This window comes from Pelobates fuscus, chromosome 5 (assembly GCF_036172605.1).
Source record: "Pelobates fuscus isolate aPelFus1 chromosome 5, aPelFus1.pri, whole genome shotgun sequence".
NCBI classification, from domain to species: domain Eukaryota; kingdom Metazoa; phylum Chordata; class Amphibia; order Anura; family Pelobatidae; genus Pelobates; species Pelobates fuscus.
Window position 1 is genome coordinate 237659856 of NC_086321.1, and position 27787 is coordinate 237687642.

Here is a 27787-nt window from a genome sequence, read left to right on the forward strand (position 1 = left end):
AGACTTAGGGTAATACATGCATAGAGTTAGCATCGGTTGATGTTACATTTACGTAGTGACAGCATGTTGTACAAATGTAGTAACATATTTCATGTTGTAAATCTTTCCAATTCTATCTACCCATTGCTGGAGGGTGGGCGTGCCTAAAAAGGCAAGAAATCGTAGTAAAAAAAGATGCCTATGTCAAGGAATACAGAGGTTCACAAGAACGAGAAAACAAGCCAAGGTCAAAGGGATACAGAGAGTCAGAATAGTCAAAATATGAAACCAGGTCAGCAACAGGAAAAACAATATTAATAAACGTACTCTCAGGCAAGCAAGAACAATGACAGGGCAATGATTCCCAGCAAGGTGGGAACTTATGTAGGGCTATAAAGAATACTATTGCACACCATTATCACCCTGCACCAGGACACACAAAGGGATGTGATGATCTGTGCAAGACGTCCAACAAATATGACATCACTAAAAAGAGAGTATAAAGTGTAACACCTATAGGGTCCTGTAACTTTAAAGGACGCCTGTAGGTGGCGTGAGGTTGCAATGGAAATCTGGCAATCTTGCAGATAGTGCAGAGAACTGCAGCTGGAGGTTTCCAGGAATGCAGCGCTCACAACAGTGAGAGCGGCATGAGACCGGGATCTTGGTGGCGGCTGCGCGGCACCACCAAGTAGTACAGTACCCCCAAACTCCGCCCAAAGGACGGGAACCACCAAAATGAAAGAGTCGCACCAAGCAAGGCGCATGGAGATCCACGACGCCCACCCAAGAACGCTCCTCAGGCCCATAGCCCTTTCAGTGGACCAGATACTGTAAACGACCTCTAGAGAAAACGGAATCCAGAATGCGCTGAACCTCATATTCTTCCTCCCCATGGACCAGAGACTGAGGAGGAGGAGAACGAGGAGCAACGGTAAACCTATTACAAACCAAAGGCTTTAAAAATGGAACACATTAGGTATACGAAGGTTAGAAGGCAAGTCAAAAGCGTAGGAGACGGATTGATCCTGCGCTAGATTCTAAAAAGGCCAATGTATTGAGGGGCAAATTTCATGGAGGGAACACGGCGACGTATGTTCCTGGAGGACAACCAGACCCTGTTCCCTGTCCCCAACCTGATAAGTTTGAGCAGCAATACGATGTTTGTCAGCCTGAACCTTGTGGGAAGAGGAAGACTTCTCTAACAACGCCTTAAACTATGGGCATAGAGTAGACAGATTAGCAAGATGTTGGTCCAGAACAGGCATCACCATTTTGGAAAAAGAGTCAGGAAGGGAGGAGGAGTGATAACCATACGTGGTGTAAAAAGGACTGGGCCCCAAGGATTCATGAGTAGCATTGTTCCTGGCGAATTCAGCCCAATGGAGCAGATAAGTCCAATTGTCTTGACTCAGAGACCAAACAACGCAAGAATTATTACAAGGACTGATAAGTACGTTCAGCGGCACCATTGGACTGTGGATGGTAAGCGGAAGAGAAAGCCATCTCAGAACAAAATTTATGCCAGAATCTGGATATGAATTGACAATCTTTGTATTCATTGAAATATTTTATGTGCGTAATACAACATCGTGCAATTAGACTTAGGGTAATACATGCATAGAGTTAGCATCGGTTGATGTTACATTTACGTAGTGACAGCATGTTGTACAAATGTAGTAACATATTTCATGTTGTAAATCTTTCCAATTCTATCTACCCATTGCTGGAGGGTGGGCGTGCCCCTTCCAGAGAGTAGGGATCAGGGACTTTGCGATTAAGAGGTGTCTGGTTTTCAGTGGAATGTCTGAGTGTTGTGTTGTACGAACATGGGGAGGGCCTGGAGCAGCAGATCACGATTTGCGATCTGCCTGATCCTTGTGTTTACCATCGTCCAGAAGGGGGCAATGTCAGGGCAGATCCACTAAATATGGAGTGCTGTGCCAGCTGCGGTCCCACATCTCCAGCACTTTTCCGGTATGTCTGCATTCATGCGGTGTAGTACGTCGGGTGTCCTATACCAGTGTGACAGCAACTTAAAGCTTGTCTCCTGGAACTTTGAGCCGATGAAGCATTTGTGGGTGAGTATGAAGAGTTTTTCCCAATCTGTCAATGTGACTCCTGTCTCCCTTTCCCACTTAGCAATGTACTTCGGTGCAGGTTTGTTCTCCCCTTTGAGGAGCATGGCATAGATCAGGGCTACCCAATAGGTAGATTCCCAGATGTTGTGGAACTACAATTCCCTGATGCTTTCCCTTTAGAATGACAAAGCATCATGAGAGTTGAAGTTCTACAACATCTGGGGATCTACCTGTTGGGCAGCCCTGGCATAGAGTATGAAGATCCCCCGCCCTATGTGTCGTCGTGCTGTGCATATCGTCTCGAATTGTGTAAGATCTCTGTTTTTAAGGCATGCTGTGTGGTACGTCCTCAGTTGGTAGCAGTGGGGTGTATCTAGGCCAGTTGGGAGTGTGTCGGGGAGAATTTTTAGTCAGGGTTTTGAGGTGGGTGCCGTCGCAAAATTGGCGTATATACATCCAGTCTGAGTGGGAGAAATTATGTAGGTCCCTCGGTGTCAGACCACCTCCCAGGTCTGGATTATGTGGGATGGGCGTCAGGAGGTTAGGGGACGTGGACAGTTGCAGCGGGTATCAAAGGGCGCAATACACCCTCAGGGTGGCATCGATCATTGGGGTATTGGTTTGCAGGGCGCTGAAGGTCATACTGCTGGATATGAATTGACTACCACAATAAGACACTACTTGGGTAGGGATACCATGCAGTCTCAAAACGCAAATATACACAAGGTGGAGTATCTTACATGCAGTTTAAAAAGAATTGTATATGGTAATTCCTTCGGGAAATATCTAAAATAAAATATGATCTCTCTATTGGTATCTATAGTAACCTATGAATTTTTGCAATAAATTCATTTCTGGAAAAGGGTACATTTACTATGGTTGATGGGTAAAATAAATATATAGTACCTTTTAGAAACCGTTATAGACATAAATACTATATAAAAATTACAGACTTCAAAATCGGAGTTTAAACCATATGGAATTAAAGGAACACTATAGTCACCCAGACCACTTCAGCTCAATGAAGTGGTCTGGGTGCCAGGTCCCTCAGGTTTTAACCCTTCAGATGCAAACATAGCTATGTTTACATTTGGGGTTAAGCAAGCCTCTATTTACTGTCTTCCGGACAGCCACTAGAGGCGCATCTGCAACGCTGGAGGCATATTATGCCTCTATCGTGCAGAGCGTCCATAGGAAAGCATTGAATGCGCATTTGCCTTCGGCTCCGCTGACGTCAGCAGAGGGAGCCGATGTCGGCGGCGAGGGAGCCCGGCGCTGGATTAAGGTAAGCTACCCCTTCAGCGCCACGGAAGGGGGACCTATAGTGTCAGGAAAACTGTTTTGTTTTCCTGACACTATAGTGATCCTTTAATGTTTTAAAATTGAATATAAACTTACATTTCTTCTCTGCCTAGTCTTTTCACATAATCGCCTGCCCTCCAGTCTTTCTTCACAAAAAAACAAGCATTCTGGGTTCTGATTATGCATAAGTTTAAAATGTAGTGAAGCACTATGTGTTTCTACCCCTTTTTTAGTATTCCTGACATGTTCAGCAATTCTGACCTTAAAGGGACACTATAGCCACCAGAACAACTACAGCTTATTGTGTGTAGAATCATTACCTATTAATATGGTGTGTAGAATCATTACCTTCAGGCTTTTTGCTGTAAACACTGTCTTTTCAGAGAAAATGCAGTGTTTACATTACAGCCTAGTGATAACTTCACTGGCCACTCCTCAGAGGGCTGTTAGAGATCCTTCCTGGGTCATGGCTGCCTAAAATGCATCCAAACATTCAGTATCTCCTCCCTCTGCATGCAGACACTGAACTTTCCTCATAGAGATTCATTGATTCAATTCATCTCTATGAGGAGATGCTGATTGGCCAGGGCTGTGTTTGGACTGTGCTGGCTCTGCCCCTGATCTGCCTCCTTGTCAGTCTCAGCCAATCCTATGGGGAAGCACTGTGACTGGATCAGGCTACCACTTCTGATGATGTCAGCAGACAGCTTTTTTTTATTTTTTTTTAAGGCAAACAGCATGCAGAGTTACAGCTTCTGGCTTGAATACAGTAAGATTTTGCTATATTTATAAAGGCATGAGGGGACCAGGGGGGCTAGATGGTGGATTTAACACTATACGGTCAGGAATACATGGTTGTGTTCCTGACCCTATAATGATCTAATGGTTCTGCCTACATACAGCAAATTTTATAACATGACAGGAGGCTTCGTATTTGCTTAAGTCTCTCTTTACTAGAACTCCACAGCAGCACAGAAAAACAACCAATCAGAAAAAAGTTAAGTACTATAAAACTCCCCTCCTCATGCATCATTTCCTCTTTCTTTGCTGCTCTGCAGACAGTACAGGTCAGAGTACCACTGCCTCCTGCTTATAGTGGGTGGCTTTGGGATTAATTATGATTTGTTTATGACTTGTATTAATTATGCATAGTTTTTTGGTGATTTACTATCTTTTATTCTGATTTATATTAACTATACATAGTTTTGATGTTTTTCTATGTTTTATTATGACTTATATTAATTCTACATAGTTTTGGTGATTTACTATGACTTATGATTTATATTTATCAGGCTTGGTTTTGGTGATTTACTATGTTTGATTATGATTTATATTTATCAGGCTTGGTTTTGGTGATTTACTATGTTTGATTATGATTTATATTTATCAGGCTTGGTTTTGGTGATTTACTATGTTTGATTATGATTTATATTTATCAGGCTTGGTTTTGGTGATTTACTATGTTTGATTATGTCTTATATTATTTCGCTTAGTTTTGTGGGGTTAATGTGCTTTTGGCTCTTCTTTGATTCCCCTGGTTTTCTTTGGAGATTTTCTTTATCGTTCTGGGGGTTTATGGGGGTCCCGGGAGATCCTTTCCGGTTACTCTCCCTTGCTTTTACCCTTCCCCCCGCCTACCCCACTCTCTATCACCCTTCTGCTTTGATCCCGCCATTGCTAACCGCGGGCTACACGTGTTTGGCTCGGGGTTTGGGGAGGCTAGCCGTCTGGCTGCCTCCTCTGATTCCCCGAGGTCCTTTGTGAGCTTACCGGCATCCGGGGTACTTCCGGTCGGACACGAGTCCCCGGCGGCCGGTCCCGCTCGCGCACGTGGCAGCCTCACCGCGATGGCTCCCTCTGGAGCCGCGGCCTCCGACTGGTTAGAGGAGGGCGCACCTGCTCGCGGCCCCTCCTCCATCCTAAGTGCTCGATTCTCGGCTAGGGTTGCCCTGCTGGACTTCACCGGCAGACCTCGACAGGTTTTTTTTCAGTTATTTTGCCACATATACAGTGTTTAGCTCACAGCTTGCTGTGAGTTTTAGGGCATGTTGTATAACGGATTCTGAGTTCTATGTCAGTGTTTCTCTATTTGTATGGCAGTATACATCAGATTACTGGGTGTTTTAATATAGGTGCATATATCACAGCTTCCTGTGTTTTATAGCAGTATACATCACAGATTTATGTGATTTTAGGATAGTGTATGTATCACAGATTATGTGAGATTTCCTTGACTAGGTAGATCACAGTACTGTGAGTTATATATTTATATATCTAACTCAGTTGTACAGGCTCTGGATAGGGGTATACAGAGCCAATTTACTAGTTTGCTTTAGGATGGATGTGCTTCATGGTATATCTTCTCCGTCCAGCTATGGAGTCTCAGATGGGACTACTCCGGTTTAAATCCACTGTCCATATCCGATATTAAAGCTAAGCAGCTCTGGCTCTGGCTCAATCTGATATGGGAGACCAGTCTACGCGGATATTATTCAATTTTTGTCACGCTCTAGGGGGAGACTCTTTGAGTTAGCAAAGGTTAACCCTACTCCCAAAAGAGACCATCTATACAATACCCTTCAGGTGGTATGATGAGCTATGTAAAGATGCGTGATCTCAAAAGATCTGTATGTGCATGGGCATACCAATTCACAGTTTGAGGAAGGTATCGCTCAGTATATCTGGCTTTTATGGACCCTGTAATCACTGGAATAACTTTAACTTATACCCAATACAGCTGGAATACCGCTATTTTCCTACTGGGCATTTAGGGACTGCCAGTCCCGGTTCAAGTTATTCACACGGCATTACGCTGTCTAAAAGGGTTGATGTCTGGGGGCCCTATGTCACAGGGTGCTCTGGGGGTCTACAATTTTTTGGGGAACCCTACCCAAGCTCAGAGATCCCCATTACTAATTCAAGACCCATGGTAAAGCGCTGCTGAATTGGAAGGCGCTATATTATACGTGTTAATAATCTTATTGTGATAATACACAACCCATTGATTGGCCTGCTATGTCTGTGCCCCATTGATTGGCCTGCTATGTCTGTGCCCCATTAATTGGCCTGCTATGTCTGTGCCCCATTAATTGGCCTGCTAGGTCTGTGCCCCATTAATTGGCCTGCTAGGTCTGTGCCCCATTAATTGGCCTGCTATGTCCGTGCCCATAAGATTGGCCTGCTATGTCCGTGCCCATAAGATTGGCCTGCTATGTCCGTGCCCATAAGATTGGCCTGCTATGTCCGTGCCCATAAGATTGGCCTGCTATGTCCGTGCCCATAAGATTGGCCTGCTATGTCCGTGCCCATAAGATTGGCCTGCTATGTCCGTGCCCATAAGATTGGCCTGCTATGTCCGTGCCCATAAGATTGGCCTGCTATGTCCGTGCCCATAAGATTGGCCTGCTATGTCCGTGCCCATAAGATTGGCCTGCTATGTCTGTGCCCATAAGATTGGCCTGCTATGTCTGTGCCCATAAGATTGGCCTGCTATGTCTGTGCCCATAAGATTGGCCTGCTATGTCTGTGCCCATAAGATTGGCCTGCTATGTCTGTGCCCATAAGATTGGCCTGCTATGTCTGTGCCCATAAGATTGGCCTGCTATGTCTGTGCCCATAAGATTGGCCTGCTATGTCTGTGCCCATAAGATTGGCCTGCTATGTCTGTGCCCATAAGATTGGCCTGCTATGTCTGTGCCCATAAGATTGGCCTGCTATGTCTGTGCCCATAAGATTGGCCTGCTATGTCTGTGCCCATAAGATTGGCCTGCTATGTCTGTGCCCATAAGATTGGCCTGCTATGTCTGTGCCCATAAGATTGGCCTGCTATGTCTGTGCCCATAAGATTGGCCTGCTATGTCTGTGCCCATAAGATTGGCCTGCTATGTCTGTGCCCATAAGATTGGCCTGCTATGTCTGTGCCCATAAGATTGGCCTGCTATGTCTGTGCCCATAAGATTGGCCTGCTATGTCTGTGCCCATAAGATTGGCCTGCTATGTCTGTGCCCATAAGATTGGCCTGCTATGTCTGTGCCCATAAGATTGGCCTGCTATGTCTGTGCCCATAAGATTGGCCTGCTATGTCTGTGCCCATAAGATTGGCCTGCTATGTCTGTGCCCATAAGATTGGCCTGCTATGTCTGTGCCCATAAGATTGGCCTGCTATGTCTGTGCCCATAAGATTGGCCTGCTATGTCTGTGCCCATAAGATTGGCCTGCTATGCTCGTGCCCATAAGATTGGCCTGCTATGCTCGTGCCCATAAGATTGGCCTGCTATGCTCGTGCCCATAAGATTGGCCTGCTATGCTCGTGCCCATAAGATTGGCCTGCTATGCTCGTGCCCATAAGATTGGCCTGCTATGCTCGTGCCCATAAGATTGGCCTGCTATGCTCGTGCCCATAAGATTGGCCTGCTATGCTCGTGCCCATAAGAACGGCCTGCTATGTCTGTGCCCCTTTGATGGGCCTGCTATGTCGGTGCCTACTTGAATGACCGGCTATGTCGGTGCCTACTTGAATGACCGGCTATGTCGGTGCCTACTTGAATGACCGGCTATGTCTGTGACTATTTGCTTGGCTAACCTCTCTGCGTCCATTCGTTTGGCCGGCTGGGCCTATGCCCTACTGACGGGCCTACACTATTGGTACCGAACCCCTTTTGGCAGCGGGCCTGAGGTAATATCACTGAGGAAAACCCAGTGCACACCAGTGAAATGGAAATAAGCAGGTGTCCAGACAAACACCATTGCCATAGTGTTCAAGAGGACACCAGTATACGGCCATCTGAATATGGTGGGAAGGGTGAAGGCCCTAAACCTCATGCCTGAAGGGCAAAGTTTCTTATGAAGACCCCGGACACATCCACGGTTTACTCCAAACCGGCGACGGCACATCTCCAAGGAGAACTTTGCACAGGCAAGGACCGTTACTCAGACTCCTACAGGAGAAAGCGGTGTTTTTTCCCTGTCTTTACCAGCTACTCCGTATCTGCCTCCCGGAATCCTTATAGGTTCGGTAGTTTTTTCCTGCGTTAGGTTAGCTCCTGGCCCTGTCCAGTGGGACTTACTTTTTTTTTTACCTTCCGGCCTGCTTCTTGCCTTCTATCCGAGATAGAATGGGTGTATTTTCTCTTATCTATGTTATTGTTGCTTTTTTGTTTTTTCATGACTTCCTTTTCCTTTTCGCTCGGGTCGTCGTGAGGCCTGACTTGGCCTCCTCCGACCTCCCGGGCACTCGTGGATTGCGGAGAACGTCTCCAGCTTTCCTCGGACTACCAACGGTCTACCTGGACCCCGCGCGGGATCCGGATAGTCGGTTGATAGTTTTTTCCATCGTTGTTTCCCAGATTGCCCTCAGCCTTATGCTGACATTTGTAATTGGTGCGCCCTACAGTTTGGTCACCCTGAATCTCTAGGGACTCTAGTTTGCACCACAGGAGGGTGCGGCCCTCCATCACCTCGGTCCGAGTATATTTATTTTCAGGAACAGAGGGCGAACCCTCTCATACAGAACCAGATACTTATTTGTTGTTAGAGGGCGCAGCCCCTCACTCATCCTCAACCAGATACTGGGCTGGATACAGAGGACAGGTTGGGTGGACCCATTCTCATAGAGAGAACCGATCACGGATGTAGACTCTACTGTTGGTTACTAACGGGTGCGGCCCGCTCAGGCTAACAACGGACGCTCTCACGATACGCAATCACAGTAGTAGAGAGCGCGGCTCTCTCATACCCTCGACGCTCTACAGTACCGGCCGTTTGTTAATCACACAGGCTTGTACCTGTGCAAGACATTGATGACTACATAGAGGGGCGTCCCTCCTGCACTCAATTAGGGCTGACATCCACGCTACTGACTTCGTTCTAGAGGACAGCCTTGGCATGCAAGAATTACATGTTTGGACCAGATCCCTCTATTCTATCTCCTGTGGTGGATCTACTGGAGCCGGACCGCTGTAAAACACGCGAGAAATACTCAGAGGTATAACGGGGGGAGTCTCACACTTATTTACACGCACTCCTGGAGATGGTACGGCTAACGGATGGCCCTCCGGTATTATGAGAGTGCAGGTTTTTGGCATATTCTGCACCATATAATACAGAGATTGCTTTCGGTTTTGGATATCCAGGCCATTACGAGCAAACTGCGCAGACTGTTTCTACCATGTCAAGATGTCAGGAGATACGGAGACCTTCATGGAGCAAACAGGCACTGCCTTACTCGGGTAACAAGATGAAGGGAGGCCTATTACCCGGTCTGGAGATAGAACCGTACGTATGGGTCACATGGTAAGTCAGGAATCCCCGGTTGTTTTGAGTTCCCCGGTCATTACGATCTTGGGATAACTTGGTCAGGACTGCCCCATCTCTTCGGTACGCATACCTGGTGAACAGGGTTCGGAGGTGGTGGGTCCTCCGTCCATACTCTATTTACCCCTCACGGGAGCCGTTTTGTTTTTTGGATTTGCGCCAACCTACTTTTCAACTACAGTCAAGGAGACCTACGGGACCTTATGGGGATACCTGGTGTACCCAGAATCCTACACAGACATCTTTCACGCTTAGACGAGGACATATCTGGATGGAAATCTGCACTCCGGTTTGCATTTCCCATCCCTTTGACTATTTCTGGGATCCACTATGCCCAGAATAGTCGACCACCGTTCCTCCTCACGTGCTCAATTCGGAACCCTGAATGGACGTCCTTTTGGAGTCTTTCCCCTACCGCATCCGAGGATTACACAGTCCACTTGGAATATTGGAATCACTTAGGATACGGCTAGTTTGACCACACTCTGGCGTGCATTCGAAATGTATTCTCGGATGAGACATCTCACCGGGTAGGCCAGGAGGGAACGAAAGATCCTACTTGGTTCTATTGCGATTTGGTGGTGGACTTAGACGCATTCCTTGAGATTGAAGATCTACCCGCAAGGCCGCGTGGCCGGGTGACCCTGGCACGATCGGTGGAGCAACCTTACACATCAAGAGTTGAGACATGGTGGCAAGGTCTTATCGCGGCCTAAGTCCGCATATGACTTTTGACATTTTTTAACCGCAGGGAAATGGCTAATAGGGCGGTTTGTCAGCTCATGGACCAGCTGGTAGGCAACAGGTTGCATCCCCACGTACAATGGATCTGTCAACGGACGATGTTTTTTCAGTTTTTAGGATACTTCATCAGCTGGCGTCTCCATCGATCGGTGTATTGTCATCTATCGCAGTTGGAAAGTCCATTTAGGATGGCTCGGGTAGCTCCGAGAATAGGTACCAGCGAAACAAACAGCATTGGATTTGTTGTCTGAGCGTTAAAACAGCAAATACGAAGCCTCCTGTCATGTTATAAAATTGTAGATTATGCTAGCTTTAGTGTACCTATAATCTTAATTTTATTAATGACAGGAGGCGAGTATTTCCCACCCATTTTTTTCCCACCCTTGTTTTAGGTTATAAAAATTGGATTAATCAGGTACGTATGCAACTCTGTTTGTTGTCTCTGCTACCTGTCGCCTGTTCTTATATCTATGTTTATTTTCATAAGTAGGGTTGGGATATCTACATTTTAAGGTAATTTTGGTTGCTACATTGGGTGCACACATGTTTATTCAGAGTACTTTTTCATTGGATAATCAACCTGTTTGGTTCTGTTTTTTTCTCTCGTTTCAGTTTACAGTCCATCAACACTATGTGGTTTGGCAGTTCTTCTCGGATGGTGGACATCGTTGTATTCATCGTATCTAGGACTTCGTTTCTCCCCATTATGTTTTCTCCTTTTGTTCTGTTTTTGTCGCAGCTTGAAAGAGGAAATGATGCATGAGGAGGGGAGTTTTATAGTACCTAACTTTTTTCTGATTGGTTGTTTTTCTGTGCTGCTGTGGAGTTCTAGTAAAGAGAGACTTAAGCAAATACTCGCCTCCTGTCATTAATAAAATTAAGATTATAGGTACACTAAAGCTAGCATAATCTACAATTGCATGAACATCTCAGGATATATATGACCCCTTTGGAGTGGCACATCAGATGATCTTTTATATACCCTTAGGTATTTTTTCTTTTTTTATCTCTATGATATCTGATTCAATTTAATCTACTTGTGTTTTGATTTCCTTAAGGGTGGTATTATATACTTCTGGGCTCATGGTTTCTATTAGGTTATTCCTCCATTTATTGATTTCCTCATCTAATTTAGGGAGGCTATCTTCCCTTCTTAGTACAGTACTATGTAGCCCATCATGCTAAAAGACAAACCATCTAGAAGTTTGTTCCATCCTGTCATGAACTGGGGGTCTTCCATATCAAAGCTTAGAAAATCTAAGTCCTCTTGGGGTTATTTGATCTCTTACATACTTTTTGAGGGTTGCTATCTCCCACTTTCATTTCCTTAATTAGGGCGTTTTCCAAATTATACTTGCATTTGTTATTATAATTGGGAATTGAATTTTGATTTGTGTTAAACACATATCAATGTTATTTGTGCGGTACTCTCTTTTTTTCAAGAAATTACATATTAGCTGTACTCACTTAAATTCTGCAAGGGGAAAAGGTGTATAGCTTAAAAGAATATGAATACAAAAACGCCAGTGAGTTTACAAACAGTATCTGATACGCTAACACAGGGGTCCTCAAATTCCGGCCTCCCCAGATGTTGCTGAACTACAACTCCCATGATTCTCTGGCTATCTATGTAATTCAAATAATAATGGGAGTTGTAGTTCAGCAACATCTGGGGGGGCGGAGTTTGAGGATCCCTGCTCTAACAGCTATGTGGGATTCCCTTAACCCACACCAACAAATTCAAAATGCAAATATACACAAGGTGGAGTATCTTACATGCAGTTTGAAAGAATTGTATATGGTAATTCCTTAGGGAGTATGGCCCTAAAGGTAGACAGAAAAGAAAAACAAACACTAGCGCAATATTGTCTGTATATTAGTGTTAAAGTGAATGAATATATTCAAATACACTCACAAGTGAAGAGCCAGTATATTCTCGGCTTAAGATATCAGCTTAGTGGGATTTTTGGGGTCCCACTCCCTCTTCTGTGTGTAGTAGCTTCAACTTATTGATTGTAGCCACACAGTCAAGTATGCTTTAAGTAAAAAGAGGAGGTTATGCCAAAGGGAAAAGCTAATTGCTAAAAGTATATATTACAAAAAAGTCCAATATCAATGTCAAATTCAAAGCACAAAAATGCTAGAAAGAGTCCTAATATATATCTTGCCAGAGGGATAATCAACAGTCTTTGGGAGCAATGTTCTCTGTAGGAACCAGATGGGAACAACTTTAGACCATAAAAGGGTAAAAAAGGGAGACAATTAATAGTGCTCACAGTATAAAATATTGGTAGGAGTATAGATATAAACGTATGTACTCACATTTGATCGAGCAGACGGACTGCTCAATGAATCATGCATGAGTGGTATAATCCCCACCTAGGATTTCTTGGAGTAATACGCGACTGAAATAATAAAATCCGGATACCAAGCAGCAACAGCAAAAAATTTAAACCGTAGCAAAAGGTGGTAAAGTAAAATGGCACAATCAATGTAGTTAAAAGTAGCCGAAGTACCTTTATTGAAAACAATGCTAAAATATCCACAACGCGTTTCACCTAGAGGTTCTCTCAAGTGAAGGTAAAAAATACACGCTTGGTAGGATAGGGTATATATAGGGGACAGGTAATAAAACAATTACAAATTTGGCGCCCAAATGACGTCATAGATAAAAGTTGCATATTCAAAACACAAAATTTTAAAAAAGTACATACAGTTAGTTTATTGTATGAGGGACTTATATAAATATTGGCATCAAAACAAGCCTTTTAATGTAGTTTAAAACTGTAATAAAAAAAGGTCTTGTGATCACCGGCCATTTTGGGAAACGGATCGTGACGTTGAGCATATTGGGATACGTAGAATGGGTGAGGGGTGTGGTTGATGGCAGAGTGGACCGAGCTTTTAATTAATAGGGCTTTACGGTGAGTAAGAGGAGGAAGAGGGGGCGTGGTTTTCGGCCGCAAACCAGGTTGGGAGCATGATGGAGGGTAGCAGAGCTGCTCAGATGGAAAGGCGTGTTTAGTGAAAAGGGGGCGTGGTTATCAGTTACAGGCCGGGGAGGATTGTGGGAACTTCATTTTTGATGCAGCAAGTTATGCTGCATGTTAATAAAGAGTGTATAATGGGAAGGTGCATGGCAATCAGCAGGGAGAGGATAAAAAAAGATCTAGTTCAATTAAGAGAGTGTAATGCCCACATTAATATAGTATTGAGGTGGGGAGGAGGTAAGAGACATAAGTCTCACCTCCCTTTAGGCAGGTTAAAGTGAATGAGTTATAGAAGTGATTTTTTTTCTGGTTATGTGGTACATAATCATTTATACATCTATTAAGGATGTGAAAACAATGAATACATTTAATATGGGGAGGATAAAGTAGTAGCTACTAGTAAGGCTTGGAGGGAACTCTACTCTAGGTTTGCTGCCTCCTATATTCTTTTATAGTATTGGTTTTTCTAGTGCGGTTTCCTCTGTTTTATATTTGACATTGATTAAAGTGCTCTCTGGCAAAAACAATGGCTAATTCTGAGGAAGAAGGCAACTTGGGAAGAGGAACGAAATGACCCATTTTAGAGAATCTGTTTATTATGTTTATTCTGTTAGTATAGCAGTGTTCCCTTTAGAGGGAGGTAAGTCAACAACAAAATCCATGGATATGTGTGACCACTGTGACGGACCGCCTGGCACCCCGACCAGGTATCTCCGTCAATCGCTGCTTCCTAGTACTTGTGAGCACCATAAGCACTGTACTGTAACACCATAACCACCGTAGACCCCACGAACCACCGCAGTTAGGTTGGGGTCTCGCATTCCTCCACACACCCTGGACTCAAGAAAAGGATCCAACTTCCAGTGGGTAGACTTCTCCTAGTCCAGAGAGTGTAGCACGAACAGCTCTTATAAGAGTTAGTGATTATGCTCAGGGGAGTATTGTGATATAGCAATCCCCAGAGTGAATGTAGTTCTCCAATCCCCCAAACATGAGCCAAAACTTCATGAAGGGATACACAAATCTCTGTTTTAATGGGAGCCACACTGGCCTTTTATGCAAGTTCCCAAGCAACGTGTACACCCACATGGACCTTGTTGGGGACAGGGACACAAACTTACAAACCAATAGTAACACATTTACAATGTAAGGCACTCCCACACACAGCACACAATCCCTCTCCTCTGCTTGGGAGATAATTGGATCAGTAACTGTACCAATTCTAATCCAATTATCTCCAAGCACAGAAAAAACACACTTTTAAAAAACACCACAAAAGTACCCCATAAAACCCCACAAATGTTACATCCCCTGATAGCCCTGATCTGTCTGACCGACATATCCAACAAATCACTCAGATCAGTTCAGGGGTTCAGAAATTTCCTGGAAGTCTTTTTTTTGACCGACTGTGCACATGGCCCCATGCCCAAAACAGATCCAGAGAATTAGGGCTAACGGTCGGTGTCTCTGTCTAGAGTACAATAGTACATACTTCACATGAACAGAGCCTTTTAAAGTGCATTGGGGGCAAGGTATATTGCAGGGCCCATAGTCCTGAGGGAAGAGGCTGGCAAGCAGGCCCCTCAAAGAACCCGCAACGAGGTTCACTTCGTCACAACCACTATCTGGAATGGGCAATGGATGCAAGAGACATATAGGTAATTGATGGGGTACTTTAGTTTGTGAACATATGGTGCAGGCTACAACATAATCAGATACATCACGTTTCATGGAAGGCCACCAAAATAGTCTAGATATGGGAGAACTAGTTTTCTATACACCTGGATGACCTGCCATTTAAGTGTTATGGAAGAAGTGTAGTAATTCTCCACAATACGGCAGTGTGACATATAGTTTGCTTGGATGTAAACGAGCAGGAGACTCCATTTGAGTGGATTGGATAGATTCAATAAGCGTAGAAGACAGTGTGGTAATAGTAGTAGCAATGAGGTTATCGGATGGTACTACTATAGAGAAGGTCTCAGACTCAGAGCTTTCAGTTTCATTATACATACGAGAAAGAGCGTCTGCCTTGGCCTTAACCAAACCTGTATGTGATAAGATAGTTAGACCTATACAAAAAACAAGACCATCTAGCTTGTCTGGGGTACAACTTTTTAGCATCACCAATATAGGAGAGGTTCTTATGATCAGTGAGGATCATCACTGGGGTTCGTGAACTGTATTTCTATTCTTTTAAGGCTAAGATTAGAGCCAGTAATTCTCCCTCACCTATGTCATAATTCTTCTCGACAGTAGAAAGTTTTCGACAGGAAAATCCCACATGGATAGAGGAGTTTTTTTAGGACTCTCTCTTCGAGATAGAACAGCACCTACCCCTACTTCTGAAGCATCCACCTCCAATATAGATCGATAGGAAGGATGAGGATGTGTCAAAACAGGAACCGTAGAAAAGGAATGTATGTGTGTTTTGAGTCCAAACTTTAGGGGCTCCTTTTTTAGTTCAGGCAGTGATAGGAGAAATGGAGGATAAACCATCTAAAATAGTTGGCAAAGCCAATAGATCTCTGAACAACTTTAAGACCATGAGGAATGAGCCACTCGAGTATAGCAGAAACTTTATTGGAATCCATTAGTAACCCTTTGGAATTAATAATGTAACCAAGGAATTGCACGCTCCCTTGATCAAAGATACACTTTTCGAGCTTGCAATATAGACCATTTTCCAAAAGCATTGACAAAGCTTTATGGACATGCATGTGATGTGTCTTGATATCTGGTGAATGTATCAATATATAATCCAAATATACAAGAACAAAAACTATTTAAGTAGTGTCTAAGGACTTCATTTATGAGATCCTGTTAGACAGCCGGAGCATTGCATAAGCCAAAGGGCATAATGGTATATTCATAATGCCCGCTTCTGGTGTTAAAGGCAGTCTTCCATTCAACCCCTTGGCAAATTCTGACAAGATTATAAGCCCCCCCGAGATCCAGTTTTGTGAATACAGTGGAACCCTGTAGTTTGTCAAACAGCTCAGTAACCAGAGGAATGGGATATGCATTTTTAACAGTTATAGGATTTAACGCTCTTTAGTCGATAAAAGGTCTAAGGACCCCCTCTTTTTTAGAGACAAAAAAGAAACCTGCTCCAGCAGGAGAGGATGACCTTCTGATGAAAACTTTGGCCAGAGAGTCTTGGATGTATTCCTTCTCATTTTCATGTATTCCCCTCATTTTCTTGAGGAGACAGATCATACCTCTAGGTGGCATGCATTCTGGAAGGAGCTTAATAGCACATTGTATGACCTGTGAGGAGGCAGCTTCTCGGCCTCCTTCCTGTCAAATACCACTTTACGGTCTGCATATTGATCTAGTACACTAGTAGATAAAGGTGGAACTGTGGGCACGTTAAGGGTATGAACAGGTAAGATGTTCTGAAGGAAAGAGTTCCTGCATATAGAGTCCTAAGAGATGATATTCCTTATCTGCCTATCAATGGTAGGATTATGTATGTACAACCAGGGAAATCCTAACACTATAGGAGCAGAGGGAGAAGTAATGACCTGTAACAATATTTTCTTGTGGTGTAAGAGTCTGTCATTGATAAGATATCTGTCTTGTGAGTGATTCCAGGCAATAGAAGTGGTATACCATGTATGGCCTCAACCGCCAAGGGTGTGTCTCTTTCTTTAAGGGGTAAGTTTAGCTTGGTGGCGAAAGCTAAATCAATTAAACTTTAGGCAGCACCAGAGTATAATAATGCCTGAGTCTGAGTAGTGCAAGAACCCCATTTCAAGGTTATCGGTAGAAGGAAACGAGTGTGAGGCTTGATAGGGGACAAAGTGTTAACACCCAAGGCTAGTCCCTTACTAGGACTTAGGTGTGCGAGTTTTCCGGCCTAGAAGGGCAATCTTTTCTGAGGTGTCCTTTTTTACCACAGCAGAGATATAAGCCTTCTCTACGTCGATATGATTTTTCCTCCTCCGATAACCTAATTGCATAGATTCTAGTGCAGGAAGAGATGCGGGTAAAGCAAGTACCGCAGGATTGATAAATCTAGGGGCCAGTCTGGTAGCTTTCCTGGTTAGCCTAAACTCCCTTATTCTCCCATCTATATGGGATGTGTAGGAAATCTCCTCTAAATGATCAGGTAGATCCCTAACTGCTAACTCATCCAGTAAGGTATCAGACAGACCCTTTGTAAAAGGACTAATGAGGGAGCTGTTATTCCACGATACCTCTGAAGATAACGTACGGAATTCAAAAGCATAATCAGTAACTGACCTATTACCCTGCTTAATCTTCATGAGCGCTTTCCTGGCACTTCTTTCTTTCCCTGAGGGATCAAATACCCTCTTAAATGACGTGATAAATTCAGAAGTTATATACCAAGGGATCATAATTTTTCCACACAGGGTTAATCCAAACAAGTGCATTATCGGTCAGAAGGTTCATGATGAATGCAATCTTAGCCCTGTCTGAAGAAAACATTCTGGGCGACAGCTCGAAATGAACCACTACCTGATTAACAAAACCCCTGCAATGTGCTGGGTCACCCCCATATCTAGGTGGAGGTATGAGATGTATAGAAGGGCCAGGTCCTGCAGTTTGAGCAGATTCGGGAGGAGTCTGGTTACTAGCAGAACCAATTTGTGGTTCCTGCTGGAGACATGCTGTCCTGGTCAGTATGGTGTGCAACGCTTGTGCAAATTGGTCCATCCTATGGTCCATTTGTTCCATACGTGTTTCATTATTGGCTAGCTGCTGTCCTAACCCTGTAGGGTCTATGGCCCTGTCGTAATATCAGAATTGGGGTAACTCCTACACGCAGGGAGAAGGATATTTATTAGCCAAAATAGAGGGAAGAACAGGATATATACACCGGACCTCAGAGTGGCCGGACTTAACGTATGCATAAAAAATCAAATCAAGAAATCGTAGTAAAAAAGGATGCTTGGGTCAAGGAATACAGAGGTACACAAGAATGAGAAAACAACAGGGATGTGCATGCAAAAAATCGGTTCGTCAATTCCAAAATTCGGGACTTCAGCAATTCCGTAACCCTAACCACAACCCTACCCCCAACCATACCCCCAACCATACCCCTAACCACCACAACCACTTACACATCTAGAGTTAGGATTAGGGTTGGAGTTTGGGGTAGGGTTAGATTCCTGTCATTGCAGTAAATTTCCCCTCCCTCTCTTGTTTTGCCACTTTTCAAAAATCCGAAGCACTTCGGCACTCCCGAAATTCGGCAATTCGGTTCAGCACTTCCGAAATTCGACAATTCGGACATTCGGAAGCATTCGAATGTCCGAACTGCCAAAATGTTACCAAATTTACATTTGGAACATAACGAATCGCACATGTCTAGAAAACAAGCAAAGGGATGCAGAGAGTCAGAATAATAAAAATATGCTTTTTCTGCGTCGGTCGACAAGAGTAGAACCCAGTTCACTGATCATATTCAGGGCCCTGGTGGTGTTATCCCGGATCTTGCAGCCCGGAATGAAGCGCGACTGGTTGGCATGGACTAATACTTGGGAGCAGCAGTGATACGCTGTTGGCCAATATCTTGGAAAGGAGTTTAAGATCTTGGATCTTTGCCTTCCTTAGGTCAAATAGAATCTGACTGCAATTTGCATGCTGAATAAGCAGCTAACTGTTTCTTGTCCTTTTGTGGATAAAAGGACTATTGTCTGTTAACCTATGTATCCCATAAACTCTTATGAATGAAAACTATGATTGATGGAAAATCTCAATAAACCCTTGATACATGAAGAAGCAGCTGCATATTGTATTTTTTGTGTTATGACTATAACACTTTACGAACTGAGGTTGAATATCAGTAGTGCACCTTTACATTTTACCTTAGAAGGGAACTTAAAGAAACGAAGTGCCATAAAACAAAATAATGCCTACATTTAAAACACAGTAACATAAATGAGACAAAAATCACAACATAAACTGTATTATTCAAAAAGTACAATCTACTTTGAAAAAAGTTAAAATGTTATAAAATTGGTCACAGTATAAGGGAAAACATCAATTTAATAAGAAAATAGTATTTCGTGTGAATGAGGAAGAGGAGGAGAATGAAAAAGGAAAACATTGACAAAATATAAAATGTGTCTAGAACCCAAAAAAAATAAAAAAAAAGTGTTTAACATTAAACTGCAGTTAATTTTTTTTTTTTAACAATATCAGTATATAAATGCCTTTAGGATCTAAGTAATATGAATATCTGAGACAACAGCGTACAAGCAATAGATGATATTTAGCTTAGCATTTCAAATAAAAATGTAAGCTGGCTGTATCAACACCTGACTAATGTGTGTACTCATTTTTAAGCAATGAATTAGCTGATTTGAGTAAAACTTCTAGAGGGTTAAGAGATTGCAATAGTTTAGGAATGCCAACTATTGCCACAGCCCACACAGAGCAATTAAAATACTTCTAGATCTGAACTCAAGCTGTTCATTACAGATTTACAAATCACCTTGTTTTCACAGATCTCTACCAACCTCCTAGGTTGACGCGCAAAAAACCCCCCAAAAAACGAAGCAAAAACATTTGTGAACATGTCAGTCATTGTAGTAAGCAAAATAGAGCACCATAACAGAACCATTTTATCTCTGGTGTGCTTTCTTGTAAAATATGAGTCTGTACTATAACAGGAATGCTGCTTACTACTTACATATGCTTTCCAGAGTACTTCTATTTGCATATTCTTGGTATTTTCGGCTGTCTTTTATATAGATGGTGACTTAACATGTATTCACACAAATTGTAGTGAATTTAAAGCTGTCAAGGTTATTCACTAAAGTGACGGTTGTCAGGAATTTAGATTAAATCACACATTTAAAGGATTTACTCCAAGCAGAATAACCATTACAATTCTTTGTATTAGTTATGGTGCCAGGAATACCCTGACAAGGTGTAGCAATATGGCAAACTGTTTGGTAACTGTTTGCCAATTATCCGAGTCCCTGCCAATCCCCAAGGCTCCTCTGCTCATGGTTTCAGGAGAACTGCCAATTCAGCTGCCATTCATTGGCTGAGAGCATCAGCATCATCGGTGTCAGCTAATGATTGGCACACTATGCAAAAAATAAAAAATAAATAAATAAATTGCATAGAAATGATGCCCCTATGATGCCGCCAGTAGTGTTTCATAGTGAAATGCTTCAGATACAGACTCCAGACACCATGACCACTTCAAATCAAGAACCAGAAGCATAGCTGACTTGGAGAATTTTCCAGTTTTCTTATTTTTCTCTTATATTTGTAAGCAACTTTTAATTCACTTTAAATTCCTGACAATTTTCACTATAGTGAAAAACTCTGATTTGCACAATTTCTGCTTAAATAGCAAAGTTATTGCTATAGTAGAGTTACAGAAGTTTTCCAAACTATGCATGATTTGCCTGCATTTTGCAATTTAATCTTTAATTCAATATAATTTGATGCTAGTAAGTAAACCCTTCTATCCAAGAAATAAAATGTTTCATGTTACTCAGAGTAGAATGATCAATGAATATTCTAGTGTCTTCTCATTAACTTTACAATTGAAATCTACATTGTGTTTTCAGCTCAAATAAGCAGGGCTCTCTCCACTGAAAGCCTTTTTTGTGAACATTTCATGTATGTTTGGAAATGAATATACACACCAGGGAGATGGTGGTCAAATGATCACAATTCTGATTGGAGATTTTGAAGCATTCCAAAAAAACGACAAAACGAGTTTAATGTACGCTATTATGGTAAAAGGTCTATCAGATTTTACTAGATTGCCTCAGATTTTCAGATTGGTTACTCTGCACAAGTGTGTGCACTTATCTTTTGTACTACTCTACTGGACATATTGGGGTTTTATTGATAAATTATAACAAACACTTTCTACTGATATATAGAAACGGCTATTTGTCTTATTTAAAACATGCACTTGACCCTAAAGAAATGTAAACTCATAAACAAAACATAAAAAATAAGAATAAATTCAAAATATCTGATAAATAAATATAGCCATGCCCCACTCTAAACAATTATATATAAAAATGGAATACAATGCATTTGCTCTTACCGGCTCTCGCATTTGGTGCAATGAATTCTGGAGATTCAGAATCTGGCTGAAAAGTGGGCTTTGAAGAACAGACTTCAGCAAACCCAGTTTTTCCTCACTGGCTACATCCCCCCTTTCCCGAACCTTTGCATGCAGACGTTCTACTGCCTGCAAGGCACGGTGGGTATCTATAATGCAAAGAAAAAAAAAATGCATCATTGCCAGAATTTGAGATTCACATGCACTTTACATTCTAGATTGGGTTTACATTTGTTGTGAAATTGTTAAAGCAATAAACACAGAGTAATATATTTATATTCACAAAGATATCAACCAATAAAGGGACAAAATTTAAACCCCACTGTGTACATATCACTCTTGAACTGAAACCCGGTCACTTTGCCCCTGGGAAAGATGAGAATTTTAGCCTTTTTTCTCTTCGTAAACAACTATAGCTGTGCAAAATATTCCTTGGCATCTTCACATTCTAATTCCCTCCATGTCATGATCCAATGACATTCCTTTAAAGACTATACAATGGCCTATGTCAGGGGTATGCAAGCTTCAGCACAGCAGATGTTGTGAACTACATTTTCCACAATGCAGACATAGCATCAGGGGAGATGGAGTCCACATGGAGTGCTGAATGTTGCCTACCCCTGGACCATGTCATTTCTGTCTTGGCCTGCCCTTTGACCCATCACTGGAGTGCACGTGTCTCAAGGCTCATATAAATTATGTGTTCTAGGCACAATCAAAGACAAAAATGTATTTCTAATTTGATCTGATCTAGGTTTAAGTTTAGCTGATGTGATTGGATGGATGAACAGCACTAGTTTGGAGTTTGATTGGATGATGAACATGACATGATGGATGGGTACTCGTGACATGTTATGTGATGGAGTCTGTGAATGGGTATAACTGGGAGGCGAGGTAATGGTGGCGCTAGGGCACTGAAAGGGTAGGAGAATAATACACAGTTTGGAGCATGTGGCTGGCAGAATGGCAATAAGTGACTAGGTGGAAGCAGATATGTTGAATGTAGACGTGCCATGATGCTGAGTGTAGATTATGTGAAGAAATGAGAGGGCAGGGAGGTTGGGTGCAAGTGATTTGGAAGCTGGTGGTAAGCAACTGGAGGCAGGGGCGTATTAGCCGCGAGGCAAACAAGGCATTTGCCTTGGGCGGCATTTTCTAGGGGGCGGCAAAAAAAGCCGCCCCCCAAATGCCCAAGGCAAATGTCTTGTTAGCCTTGCGGCTAACAGACATGCTGGGCTGCTGCTGGGCGGTCGGGCGGCGCTCTTGGGCGGCTGGCGAGGGAGCACTTCATCTGAGCTGTCTGCTCAGCTCCCTCGCGCGCCGCACAGTGAGGCTGGGAGGCGGAGCCGGAATATGACGTCATATTCCGGCTCCCAGCCTCACTGTGCGGCGCGCGAGGGAGCTGAGCAGACAGCTCAGATGAAGTGCTCCCTCGCCAGCCGCCCAAGAGCGCCGCCCGACCGCCCAGCAGCACCCCAGCAGCCACTGGACTACCAGGGAAAAAAGATGCCCCCCCCCAGCATTCCCAAAGGTAAGGAGGCGGGGGGGGGGGTTGAAGTAAAAATAAAATAAAAAAAAGTGTTAATGTGAGTGAGTGAGTGTGAGTGTCTGTTAGTGAGTGAGTTAGTGATGCAGTGGGAGCAAGGGGGGGTAGGTGATGCAGTGGGAGCAAGGGGGGGTAGGGGGTGCAGTGGGGGTAGGGGGTGCAGTGGGAGCAAGGGGGGGTAGTGGCTCCCAAAACCCTCCCAAACCTTACCTTTCTGGTGGTCCTCTTGTAAGTCTGCTCAGGGCAGCTCCGCACAGCTCACTGTGACTGGTGATGTCACTTCCTGCAAAACAAGCCTCACGGAGCTGCCCTGAGCAGTGTTACAGGCAGCTCAGTGAGGCTGTGTTTGGAGACAGGCACACTGTGGGGCAGCCTAGTGGGGTCTTTGGAAGGCCCCTTAGCTGCCCCTCAGTATGCCCTGCACGGAGGGAGAACATTTTTAGCAGCAGGGGCCCGCGGACGGCTGTGCGGGCCCCTTGCTGAGTGCAGGCTGGCTGGGGAGATTGTTTAACTCCCCAGCTCAGCCATTATTTACTGTAGCAGTATGTGGGGCTCGGGGCCCCCCAGGACCGCCGGGCCCATGACAACTGTTATGGTTGTCATGCCCTGATGGCGGCCCTGTGTGTGTGTGTCTGTTAGTGAGTGTGAGTGTCTGTTAGTGAGTGTGAGTGTCTGTTAGTGAGTGTGAGTGTCTGTTAGTGAATGTGTGTCTGTTAGTGAATGTGTGTCTGTTAGTGAGTGTGTGTCTGTTAGTGAGTGTGTGTGTCTGTTAGTGAGTGTGTGTGTCTGTTAGTGAGTGTGTGTGTCTGTTAGTGAGTGTGAGTGTGTGTGTCTGTTACTGTGTGTGTGTCTGTTAGTGTGTTTGCCTGTGAGTGTGTGTATGTTAGTGAGTGTGTGTGTGTCTGCTAGTTTGTGTCTGTTAGTGCGTGTCTGTAAGTGCGTGTCTGTTACTGAGTGTGAGTGTGTCTGTTACTGAGTGTGAGTGTGTCTGTTAGTGTGTTTGCCTGTGAGTGTGTGTGTGTCTGACTGTGTGTGTGTGTATGTTAGTGAGTGTGTGTGTCTGCTAGTTTGTGTCTGCTAGTGACTGAGTGTGTGTCTGTTAGTGCGTGTCTGTTACTGAGTGTGAGTGTGTCTGTTACTGAGTGTGAGTGTGTCTGTTACTGAGTGTGAGTGTGTCTGTTACTGAGTGTGAGTGTGTCTGTTACTGAGTGTGAGTGTGTCTGTTAGTGTGTGTGTTTCTGTTAGCGAGTGTATGCGTATCTGTCAGTGAATGCGTGTGTGTGTATTTAGAATGCGGGACGGGGTAAAGGTTGGGTGGGGGTGGCGCAGGGGGGGGGGGGGGTGCCTGAGTTTTGTCCTGCCTAGGGCAGCACAAAACCAGGATACACCACTGACTGGAGGTACTTGTGTACTTATTTGGTAGTGGTGTGGGTGGAGGTTAAAGTAGGTGTTATTGGTTAAAATAATAGGGAGGTGATCTGGGTATTTTCCTGATATGCTTGAAGTGCAGTAAATTAAAGATTACTAAGAGCATGCTAAACACAGGGGTATATTTGTGTAGAGTGTTAGCATGTAAAATGCAGTGATGTATTTTTACTGCATGCCCATGAGTGCATGCAAGAGTATTTGAGTGAAAGGTTATTGTGCTTGAATGCAAGTGTCTTTACGCACTGAGATTTCAATCCCATCTGCCCCCTTCCTTTTCTTGATCAGCATCTCCTTTACATGTCCTTTACATGTCACCGTCTCCCTATATTTCTCCCTTCCATACGTGTTCCTCCTTTCTCATATCTCACTTGTACCCCCATGTCTCGCCCCCGTTCCACACTTCTCACACACCCTTCCCTCACTTTACTCCTCTTTTCTCATACCCCCTCACTTGTCCCACTCTTCTCCCCCTACTTTCCTCATTTGTGTAGTGTCACTCTTCATAATAACCCCCACTCTGAGTGCTACCCAACAACTTTAAGAAGGGGAAAGCGTTATTACCCTTTGGGCCTGAATACACGGTTACTTCTATACAACCAACAATTAATATTCTGATCCTCTTCCACTTGCGCCACCCTCACGGCAACTAATTTTGTGGCGTAATCAGAAATCAAAATCGCAGATAAAAAAAAAAAAGAAGGAACAGGTTTTTAATTCAACAGTTATTTGTAACTCACCAATTGTTTCCAGCATGGTTTTCAAAAATGTTTTTCTTTCTGCAAAATAACGTGCTGTGTTTTAATATGTTCCATTACACTATGCAACCAGCAACGAAAACCAAGGATTGGCTTTCAGGAACAGTACAGTAACATAAAAAGTTGGATTTCCCCCCCAAAAAGTACACTATAACATTTCATGAAGCCCCAACAAGATTGTTTTCCATTTTCATACGCAATTTTGCATTTGGAATATTTATTGGTTTGAAAGTCCAAACCGCCTTTTCATTTGAATATATACTCTAGGCACCAGAACCACTACAGCTTAATGAGCCTGCCATACAGGATCAGCAATGTAAACACAGAAAAAGACTGTTTAAATTTTTTCATCAGAATGCCACTAAAGGGATTTTTGGTTGCTGCTATGCAGAGACTGCAGGATCTACCTTCAGACACCGAACACGCCCCCAGGAGACGCATTGAGTCAACGTATCTCTATGAGGACATGCGGATTGGCATATTTTGGAGATTAAAACAAAGTATACTTGTTTTTGCACACTATATAAATCAGTCCCAGTAGCACCATTATATTGTATGCATGTTTAGGTAAGTGCAACCCTTCTGCACTATATATATATATATATATATATATATATATATATATATATATAATGTTATATACAATAACTTAACGACCATGCACTCTCCATAGACGGATATAAAGTGGTTACACAGCATGGTGCCTCCCTACAATATATGTAGAAAACTTTAGCATCCTATGGACTTATTTCCAGTGAATTTTAATGTGTCAAAAAAAGTATGTGACACCAATAAATGTAAGATTGTGTCTTGTGAATTATTCTAAATGGTCATTACTTATTTCTTCTAATCTAGAATATAGTGACAAATCCTATATCGGTCCTTCTTGTTAACACTTATATTGTGACTATGACGTTGCTTTATAAATACATTTATAATTAATGCAGAAAGTGTAGTATTCCATGTTTAATTATGTAAAACCTAACAGCTAACACAAATTAAATTGTTGGGGACAGTACATTCTTCCAATTCTCTTTTCAAGTGAACATTTTAAAGTTACCAAAAAACAAACAAACACAAAAAAAATAAAAAAAATAAACACATTTCATTAAGATAAAATCTTTATAAAATGCTCATAAATGCTCAAATTTCCAACACAGTCAAAAGATATAAGACAAAGTAGGAACCTAAGAACCTATTCCTAAGTGTTGTACCGTCATGAAGTGCGAACGTGAAGTCCCAATATGGGCTCCCAGCAAATTAAGCCTCGGAAGCTAAGGCTCGAAGATGGCCCTATGGGGCAGCATCAAAAAAGTATAACTCTGCTCCACTGCAAGCTCTAGGCCACATTACACCAAGTGCCAATACCACCATCTGGGGCCTTTGCAGAATATGCAAAGAGTCGCTTTAACATGATCCTATGAATTGATCATAATGTATTAATGTGGGTATATCACATATACTTAATCAAACCTGTTACTAAATAAAATTAATATGGTACATGGGATGATGGTCCTTCCACACTCCAAATACAAATATAAATCCTAATACTAAACATAACATGTTTACTAATAAATTATAAAAAAAATAAAAAGTTTCATTTAAAAGAAAAGCAATATGCAAAAAAAAATATTTATTAACTCTAATATATCTAGGAAATAAAAATCAAAGGGAGGACACAAGGGTTATGTCTGTCAACAAACTAACCAAGATAAATTAATTTATTCCAAAGTAGCATCAGGAGTTGGATTTAAGATAATCCTATAATGGTTTGTAAATCCCCTTCACTTATTTTCCGTGACAGTCCAAGTGTATTTATAGATAAAATATGTTATACTAAATAAAACTAAAAAAAAATAGGAGTGGCATAAACCCATGAAACAACTGCAAAACTACAAATATTCTTGTTTTGAACAGCCACAGGCCAAAGATGTATTTTAGGAACCAAAATTCTTAAAGGACCACTCTAGTGCCAGGGAAGCATACTCGTTTTCCTGGCACTAGAGTGCCCTGAGGGTGCCCCCACCCGGCTCTGGAAAGGGGAAAAGGGTTAAAACTTACCTTTTTCCAGCGCTGGGCGGAGAGCTCTCCTCCTCCTCTCCGCCTCCGTTCCTCCCCCGTCGGCTGAATGCGCACGCGCGGCAAGAGCTGCGCGCGCATTCAGCCGGTCGCATAGGAAAGCATTCATAATGCTTTCCTATGGACGCTTGCGTGCTCTCACTGTGATTTTCACAGTGAGAATCACGCAAGCGCCTCTAGCGGCTGTCAGTGAGACAGCCACTAGAGGAAAAAGGGGAAGGCTTAACTAATTGATAAACATAGCAGTTTCTCTGAAACTGCTATGTTTATAAAAAAATTAGTTAACCCTAGCTGGACCTGGCACCCATACCACTTCATTAAGCTGAAGTGGTCTGGGTGCCTAGAGTGGTCCTTTAACATTTGCTCAGTGATAATCTAGAAATGCCACATTTAACACTGACACATTCAGGTTAAGACCTAATACAAAACAAAGTATTCAAAAGAAGTGTTTCAAACACATCTGCAATGTGTAGCTGGATTAAGAGTTGAAAGTTTTTTTTAAT

At 43.0% G+C, this 27787-nt stretch overlaps 1 protein-coding gene across 10 annotated transcripts in view; it reads right to left on the reverse strand.

Annotated features, from left to right (window-relative positions):
• The window catches only part of MPDZ (multiple PDZ domain crumbs cell polarity complex component), a 157406-nt gene that overhangs the window by 128506 nt on the left and 1113 nt on the right, over positions 1-27787 (reverse strand). For all 10 annotated transcript variants that reach the window (XM_063455138.1, XM_063455143.1, XM_063455147.1 and 7 more), the window contains exons 2-3: positions 25188-25226; positions 21459-21625 (exon numbers count right to left, since the gene is read on the reverse strand). In XM_063455138.1, coding sequence (XP_063311208.1) covers positions 21459-21625; positions 25188-25203 — 183 coding nt within the window. In that variant the 5' untranslated portion in view covers positions 25204-25226. The remainder of the gene's footprint in view (positions 1-21458; positions 21626-25187; positions 25227-27787) is intronic.